Source organism: Pteropus vampyrus, unplaced genomic scaffold, assembly GCF_000151845.1.
Source record: "Pteropus vampyrus isolate Shadow unplaced genomic scaffold, Pvam_2.0 Scaffold36, whole genome shotgun sequence".
In the NCBI taxonomy this organism is placed as follows: Eukaryota; Metazoa; Chordata; class Mammalia; order Chiroptera; family Pteropodidae; genus Pteropus; species Pteropus vampyrus.
This window is the reverse complement of record NW_011888817.1, coordinates 10,129,071-10,138,163: the sequence shown is the minus strand read 5'-3', so window position 1 is coordinate 10,138,163 and position 9,093 is coordinate 10,129,071. Positions and strand designations below refer to the sequence as shown.

The 9,093-nt window shown below is 44.1% G+C and overlaps 1 protein-coding gene across 1 annotated transcript in view; it reads left to right on the top strand.

Moving 5' to 3' along the window:
- Positions 1 to 9,093, top strand: part of CSMD2 (CUB and Sushi multiple domains 2) — a gene marked incomplete at its 5' end in the record, with an annotated part of 295,495 nt that overhangs the window by 182,946 nt on the left and 103,456 nt on the right. Inside the window, 3 exons of the mRNA XM_023529432.1 lie at positions 2,494 to 2,688; positions 3,657 to 3,773; positions 6,074 to 6,258. Coding sequence (XP_023385200.1) covers positions 2,494 to 2,688; positions 3,657 to 3,773; positions 6,074 to 6,258 — 497 coding nt within the window. The remainder of the gene's footprint in view (positions 1 to 2,493; positions 2,689 to 3,656; positions 3,774 to 6,073; positions 6,259 to 9,093) is intronic.

Genomic DNA, 9,093 nt, shown 5'->3' with positions numbered 1-9,093 from the left:
CCAAAGCATTTTCTCAGCTAAGTCACCCTCCCTTGAGCAACTTTTCTAGAAATCCCATCATTATCCATTTAAGAAATATTTGTTAAGTGCCTACCATGTGCCAGCACTGGACTACAGTAGTGTCCTCATGGAACCTACACTCTAGTGGAGAGAGATAGAAAAACATAAGGCAAATATATAACACATGAGATCGTGCTGATCCCAGTGCAGAGAAAAAGAAAAAAAAAGCAGGGAAAAGTGGTAGGGAGTGTTGGCGGGAGGAATATTGAAATTTTAAATAGCTGGTCGGGGAAGTGGCACCGAGAGAGAGACATTGAGTGAAGTCCTCAAAGAAGTGAGAAGAGGAGCCGTGAGGATGGGGGAACATTCTGTGCACAGAGGCCAATGTGGTTGGAGCAAAGTTACCAAAGAAACAATGGGAGTCGAGGCCATAGAGGGGAGGATTGGAGGCAGAATGTGCAGGGCCTTGTCAACCTATTAAGATTTTGGCTTTTACTCTTAATGAGACAGAAGGCTATTATCTGATCTGACTGTGTTTATATCTCCGACCAGACCTAGTTGTCCAGGAGGCTAGAAGGTGTCCATTGTAGTTGGCACCTTGATACTCTTTATAAAATCTGGATTGTTATTTAAGGGGCAAGGGGAAATGAGTATTGGGTGCCACAGCTAGTTATGCTTCTAACGAGCTCTGTGAATTTGGTCCCAAGTTACTTAATTTATTGGAACTTCAAATAAGATTTGACCCAGTTTGAATTTATAAAAAGGACAGATGAAATATAAGACCTGGTGACAGTTCCCTGTCTCTCTGTGATTTGCATGCAGATCACCCATGGCAGGGTGTATTCTTGTCAGAGACATTAAGTTTAGGGGGAAGACAGATTTGATGTTGGGGTCAAGGGGACAGACACATCACAGGGCACACAATGAAACCACCAAGGAGTCCTCTACTAGGTGAGGGACCATTTTCTGGGTTCAACTTGAGTTTAAATTTAGTGGTCTATCTGGACTGCTCCACCCTTGATATGGGAAAAGACAAAGAGCAGGGCCCTCATCAGGGCCCCAGAGCACGCGTGGCTGGGCTCAGCAGGATCACAGATTCTCAGAGCCCCCTTCCATCAGTCAACCAGCTGATTGGCAGCTGAACGACACTCTCAAGTCATGGCTGCCTCTTATATAGGTAGCTTAAAAGGCACCCAGGTGACAATGACAGCTGTCAGCAGATTTCCTCCTAAGCCATTCATTTCTGAACTCTGATCCCTTCTACTCTGGCTCTTTCCTCCTTAAATCTGCTCTTTGAATTTGAGTCCTTCTGCAAGGGCTGTCGGCACCTCCTCGTGAGCCCCCATCTCTAGACCTCTCTGTAGTGTAGCCTCCAGCACTCTGATGGAACCCAGTTGCATTTCCCTGATAATGGCCAGCCTCAGCTGTGTCCTGACACTGCCTAGCCCTGATGACAGACCTCTTAACCATGAGTGGTCCTGGAACAAGGAGGGTGAGGAAAGGCAGCAGGGGATGGAAGTGAATGTTGGCTCCCACCTGCTACTCAGGATTTCCTCCTGAAGGTGAGGGATGCTGTGAGTGCCCTTCTCCAGAGATTTGGGTCCCTGACTAGTCCTCTCAGTTGCTCAGGCAGCATCAAGTTCACTGTTGTCCAGTGCAGACGGACAGAGTGATGTCTGTTAGGTACATCCCTGGTACACCTGATTGGGAAGACATATAAACGTGATAGCCAAATGGAAAAATGCTGCTGTTTTAATTAACTAACCAGCACCCAATACACGAATGCAAAGCCTTGGAAAACTGTATTGGAGACCTGGACTTATCACAGAGGTTGACGTGGGGTTTCCTACTCCTCCTAAAAATAAGTATTGGTACCCAGGCACTCAAAAGTGCCTGCAAGGTATGGGTATGACAGCCCCCAAAGCCGATGCCAGTTCCACCTATCTAGCCAGCAGCACAGTCGTAGGCAAAAGAAAGAGAAGGAAAGAGAATAGCCTCCAAAAGCCAGCCCTGCTTCCAGCATGGAGACCGGAAGCTGAGGACGCCTGCCACACTGAGTGTGGGCGATCGAAGATGAGCAAAGGTGGACTGTGCCTCAGCATTGACCTGCACCAGAGTGACCATGTCTGCAACTAAGACGTGATCCGAGACCATCGGCTCCCTCCAGTCAGAGCAGCCCGTCCTCCCCTGGGAGAGCGAGTCGATGGGTGAGAAAGGGCCTTCAAGGTTTAGCTGCAGCTCACTCCTTTGTAGGTCAGGGCGAGAATGTGGAGAGTGGAGGGGAAACTTCACTCTCCAAGGAGATTTTCAGCCCTAGAGTTCTAACCAAATTTAGAGATGTTTGCAGACCTGAAGGGACTAGGACCAGCAATTCCAAATCCCCTTTGTAGCTAGTCAGGTTCTCCTAATGGGTGCTACACGAATGGAAATTAAGCCACTAATGAGTCCTCTGTGTGTCTGTGCATGTATGTGTTTGTTTTTCTTTTGTTCCAGAAAACCCACGAGAGTCATGTTTCGATCCTGGTTCGATCAAAAATGGCACACGAGTGGGATCTGACCTGAAGCTGGGCTCCTCCATCACCTACTACTGCCATGGGGGCTATGAAATTGAGGGCTTCTCGACCCTGAGCTGCATCCTGGGGCCCGATGGGAAGCCTGTGTGGAACAATCCCCGGCCAGCGTGCACAGGTGGTGGAGCTGGGGGCTGGGGGGAGAGTCAGAGGGAGTAGGGTATGCCAGAGGCAGAAGGGGCTGTGGGCTCGAGGGAGGCGATGGTAGGACACGGTTCTCAGAGGTGCACTCCTGTGTTCGCTGTGAATGAGAATGGCTGATAACTCAGCAGGTGTACCAGTCCCTGTCGATGTATCATCTCTCATCACATATGTCTTCAACAATGGCCCGCAGACATGCCAGCAGCTCATACCGGGGAGAAGGGAGTTAAAGATGACCTGGCTTGTTCCTGGGCCTAGGGAAGATCGTTGATAGGTCAGATGTGTAAAACTAAGGCTAGTGGGTAGGCTGAATATAGGGGGTCTGGGTTAGCCATCCAGTCCTGACAAGCAGATACTTCAAGAGCTTCAAGAGCATGGTGGCCACCTAAGTTGGAAAACAAGGAGGTGCCTTTGCCCAGGTGAAAGAATCTGGCTCTGAAGTCCACCCATTGTGGAACTGGGCACCATGGATGGGAACAGAAGGTGGCTGGGTCACATGGGCTGGCCTCTGCCAGTGGGGCTAATCTGGAGAAGCTTCAGCTCTCTACTCATGCAGACAGTAACTACCCAGATGCAGACATCAGCCGTGGGGGCAGCAGATCAGTTCTGGTTCTATTTGTAAGCAGAAGAGGTTCCTAAAATGCTCCTCAAGGCTATGCCTACAAGGACCACGCCAGCGTTAATAGTTAGAAAGCTAGGGCCGACACGTGCCCAAGAGGGTCCTCGATAGCATCAGGGTGGGTTTCAGGCCATGTGCCATGTCACGGATGGATGTTGTTCGGCAGAGCAGGGCAGTGTCCTCAGAATTCCCCTCCTTCACATTAGTGTCTGTGCGCCTCACGGCAGCCCTACCAGGTCCCTACCTGGGATTGAGCAGAACAGAGAATGAAGAGGCAATGAGAGGCCCACAGGGTCACCTGGCCCTCCATCTGATTTCTCTTTCAGCCCCCTGTGGGGGACAGTATGTGGGTTCAGACGGAGTGGTCTTGTCCCCGAACTACCCCCAGAACTACAGCAGTGGACAGATCTGTCTGTATTTTGTCACCGTGCCCAAGGATTATGGTATGAAGTTTTTTGTATGTTTATTTATATGTTTTCTGACTCCTTCCAACTCCTCAGGCCCTTCTCAATGGTATCTTTTCAATTGCACTCCCAATTTTATCCACTCCCATTGTGGGACTGGGCAGAACAGTCTCCCATACAGGACAACTGAGTGCAGATGCCATGAAGTGGGCTGTAGAATACACTCCGGACACATGAAAGAGGAAGGGCACAGTTAGCTGGGACCAAGGGGATGGAACTAATGAGGAGCTAGCCGGGCCTGAGGGAAGGCAGGGGACACCGGGCTACCCAGCAAAGCCCAAGACTGAGTAGAGGCGCTACAGAGCCAGGCTGATTGGGACCCCAGGGGCGGCTGGCCAATGGAAAGGAAGAAGTGAGGAGCTGGATGGAACTAGGTGAGGGAGCTGGGAGCCACATCATTTGCTATTTCATCTGAGACCGAGAGCCTGAAGGATGAGCAAGAAAAAAATAAGGAGCAGGCCCGTGCCCCGAGAAGACAGAGAAACCGCCAGATGCCAAGAATCCAAGGTAGAAGGAAGCCAGGCTCGTCACCTGGTTGGCAGTGGGGGCAGTCAAGAGTCCCGCCAGCTCTGGAAGATTCAGGATGTTCCTAAGGATTCAGGAAGGCCATTTGTACCTGGGCAATCAGGTCACCAGCCTGGCTGCTTTTTCCCTGGATCTCCTCTTTATAGGATTAAGAACTATTTCCAAACACTCTTCGTGTTGGATAGGGCAAAAGGCATAGATGTATCCTGACCATTTAGGAGAAGGATGGGGCAGCCCTCAAAGAGCTGGCTGCTTATTCCCAGGAGATAGGATGGAGTGAGCACAGAGCAAGGCGGGATGTCATTCACCAAATATTTATTAAACATCTTTCATGGACTACGCACTCTCCTGGGTACTGAGGTTGCCAAGACGAGAGAGACCTATTCCCTGCCCTCTGTAAACTCCCAGTCTTATCTTCACCCATAGCTCCAGCCATCATGCCTCTCCTGCCCCAGCCCCTCCCTGCAAACATGTGCATGTGCACACACTCCATAACATATTTAAGTGGCAGGAGCTTTTGACCTGTGGGATCACAAGTCCTGAAAGGTTGTCCAATCCAATCAGCCACCCAGAGCAGAAGCCTTGATAAGTGGGCTTGCAGTTTGTGCTCAAATTCCTCCAGTAATAAAAAGCTCACACCTTTGCAAGCAGTGAACCCCAAGGCTAGTCAGTTTCACTGAGCTCAAATCTGCATATGGAAATCTGGTTGTAGGAAGGGTGATGGCCTATCCTAAGCATCTTCCATTTGCCAATGATACTGAGCCCAGGGCATAGAGGCAGATTGTTCCTGAGTCTGGAATACTTGTCCCCTGGCCTAGGTCTCAACTCTAATATCCTCTTCTCATAGATTTTTCTTTGATTCTCTATCTAGAGTGTCTGCCTCGTCCTATAGCTTTTACCTATTACACCTAAAACTTAACATTATCTGAAATTATCTTGTTCATCTATTCACTTAAGTGTTTTGTTTTTCTGTTTTGATTGTGTCTTCTCACTAGAATGTACACTCCGTGAAAGCAGGAACTTTGCCTGTCCTGCTCACCTCTGCAGGGGAGAGCACCACCTCTCCTGCCACCACCCCAAACTCAGTACCCATTTTCAGGGCACCAAAATGTACCCTTCCTCCTGCTCCTCTGTCTATAACTTGAGATCTAAGAATCACTTACTCCATTCACTACTGTACTCATCATTACAAATGCTCTTTTCTCAGCAGTCAGCTGCATGGCCTAAATCCATCCCTGCCCCAACACGTAACACACACACATGCTCAACTTCCTACCTGCCTCAAGACTTAAGCCAGGTAGTAGGTCAGCCCTGGTTCTTGCCCTCAGACACCCCTGGCCAATTGGCTGGATCTTTGAAGGAAACATAAGGAAGAGCACAAGGTCCTGAGATCACATGGAAAATGGTAGCTATTACCCAAAGCCCTTCCATTTCCTTAGTGGCTACTGCAGCTGCAGCTGCTATCTGGGAAAGGAATAAGATCAACTCGGTGCTACCGCCACCAGCCTGACGATTGGGTACAGTCCTTGATGTCATCTTGACCCATGTGAAAGAATGCCAGCCAGCCATCCCGTCTCCCTGCATCCCTGTGCCTGGCATCTGGCCAGTAAAGGCTCAGCAAGCAGTTAGCCCCATGAACCAACAACTTCCTCTGAGGTTTCACACTTCCTGGGGCCCCCGGACCGCCAGTCCTTGCCCCCAGCATGACTGCCGCTGTTCCACACTGAAATCTCCTCACCGTGTCTCCACTGCAGTTGTGTTTGGACAGTTCGCCTTCTTCCACACAGCCCTCAACGACGTCGTGGAGGTGCACGATGGTCACAGCCAGCACTCCCGTCTCCTCAGCTCCCTGTCCGGCACCCACACAGGTACCCAGGGCTCGGCCAGCACTGGGGATGGTCGGGGGCTGGGGTGTCCCAGGCCAGCTAAAAAGAAAGAGGCCCTATAAGCATGGCTGCAGGTGGAACCCCACAGCTTTGTGTTTGTCATGTGCCGGTGCTGTCTCTGCCACAACAGTCAGCTCCTGATCGCCATACCTAGAAGAGGGCTTCAGAAACTGCTCTCGCCCCAAGCTGTGTCTACACCATCCCTAAGGGGTGTAGCATTCCCTGTTGTTTTATATTTAGCCCCAACATGTTTTTCTAGTTATAAACATATTGTATTTTCTTTGTGGAACACTTAGAGGCAAGAAAAAACTAATTATAGAGAGAATTAAAATAAAAACCACCCAGAAAGAACTACTGAAAAGATGGGGCGTATTTCCTTTCCGTCTTTATATCTTACTTAGGCTTAATCTTTTACATATTTTATTGAACAAAGCAATATACATATTTTTACTGAAATATTCATTGTAAGCGTTTCTATGTCATTATTTTATTCTATAATAGGATTTTTAAATGCTGCATAATAGTCTATCATATAGTTATTTAAAATTTATGTAATGAATTCTCTATTGTTGAACATTTAGATTTTTCTAATTTTTCATTCTTATGAATAGTAATTCAGGGTATTATACATGTCATTATACACGTCTCTATTACCTTAGAATATCTGGAAGGAGAATTGCCAGTTAAAGGATGAGATCCTTAATTCTTTTTATATAGATTGTCTAATATGCCTCTAGAAAGTTCTTGCCATTTTATTCACTAACAATGCATAAGAAAGAATGTTTTATCCTCGCAAAAATTAGATAATTAAAAAAACAAAAGCGTTATCAGTGTGAAAACTGAAAATGATATCTCATATTTTAATTTGCCCTTCTTTATTACTAGTCAGGTTAAACTTTTTCTAATGTAATTATTGGCCCATGCATTTTTTTATTTGTGAATCTACTTGTGAATTAGTGTTGGTTTTTCTATTAGCATTTATTTTCTTATTTATTTAGTAGAGCTTTATATTATAAGCTATATATATTATATGCTATAAAAATCTCTTCTCTTTATTATAAGCTATAAAAAGGCTTCCCCTGTAGTTTGTCATTTGCCACTTAATTTTCTTCAGGGTTTGTTTTAATGTCAAAAAATTTAAATTCCCCATGATATCAAATCTATCAAGGTTTTTCTCTAATAGTTTTCTCCTTTACTTTTATGTTCATGAAATAAATATTCCTGTGTTTTCTTTTATTTCTTTTTAGTTTCAATGCTTTAATAACTTTGGAATTTATTTTGATTTATTATTTGATATAGGCAATACAACCATATCCTTTCAAATTTAATCAGCTGTCCTAACAGAATTTTCAAAATGTCAGATTTACATATTTTAAATTTTTATGAAATTAAGGGTATGTTTCTGGACTTTTTATTCATTTTCTCTAAGTGTCTGTTTATTCTTATATTAGTATCAAAAAACTTTAATTATTGTAACATAATAATGTTTAATATTATAATAACTTTAAACATGCAGTAAGGTAGGTCCTCATAGACATTGTTTTGAAATTTTTGTGGGCTTTTCTTGCTTACTTTTGCCTCTAAATAAATTTTACAAATATGTTGCCAAGTTAAAAAAATTGCATTGGAATTTTCATTGAAATCTATTAAACCAATAAGTTAACTAGGGAAGAAGTCACATCTTTATAATAACTCTTCTCCCCATTCAGGAACATGGTGTGTCTCTCCATTTATTTATCGTTTATGACCTTTGAGAAGGTGCTATAATTTTCATTTAAACAGTATGCATGCTTTGTTAACTTTATTCCTAGATATTTCATGGCAATTTTTGTTATTGTTTTTTTCCGGCTGTAAGTGGATCTCCCTGTGTTATATTTTCTAACTGGTCTTTGTCAGTATATTAGAAGACTGATATTTTTAGGATATTCTTTTTGTAAAGTCACTGAACCCTTCATCATAACGCCAACACTGCCAGCTGATTCTCCAGTGTCCTTTAGGCAAAAAACAATATCATCTGCAGATAAATTTGTCTCATTAATTTATCTCTTCCTTTTCAGTGGTTTTTCTTTTATTTTCTTCCACAGTTATTGGTTTGTTTGGGCATATTACTTTACAATCAATGCTGATGATTTATATTTTAGTAAAAATTCCATTTTGTAATTATTTTAGCAATGCAGCTTATATAGTATACTACTATGATATTTAATCTCCTCTCTATTAGTGTTTAGATTCCTTGCCTTTAAAATGCTGAATGCTATATTTGTAGTTCTCCTTTTTTCTCAGCTGGACCAGAGGTTTTGAGTTGGTTTTTTGTTTGTTTTATTTTTATTGTTTCTACTTATCAGTTCTTCTTTTGGGTTTGTTATTATTTTCTAATCAATTAACCTCTGCCTTTATTTCATAATGTCTCTCCCCCTTTTTTTCTTCAGATTATTTTGTTCTTGATGTTCTATCACCTTGAGCTGAGAGCTTTGCCCATTATCTTTTCTATGTAGCAAAGGGCATATTTATGGTGACATATTCACCTCTAAGCATAATTTTGGCTTCAAGTCATAAATTTTGATATGTATTATTTTCATCATTATTACCCTCTAAATAATCTATGATCAAGTTTTACTCTTTTTTCCCAAGAGTTGTGTAAGAATGGTTCTTCGTTCTCCCTAGGAACCTAGATTTTGTTCCTGTTACATTTGCATTAATTTCTATCATTATTGCCATGTAGCCTGTACCATTCTACTTTGGGGATTCAATGAGGTCCTCTCTGTAGCCAAGAATTTATATTTTTTAATGTATCTGAGAAGAATGTGGATTCTCTGTAGGGTCGAGAAGCCATGTAGAGAGAAAGGGCGAGCTCAGGCCCTACATTCCTCACTGCCTGGATTCTAACC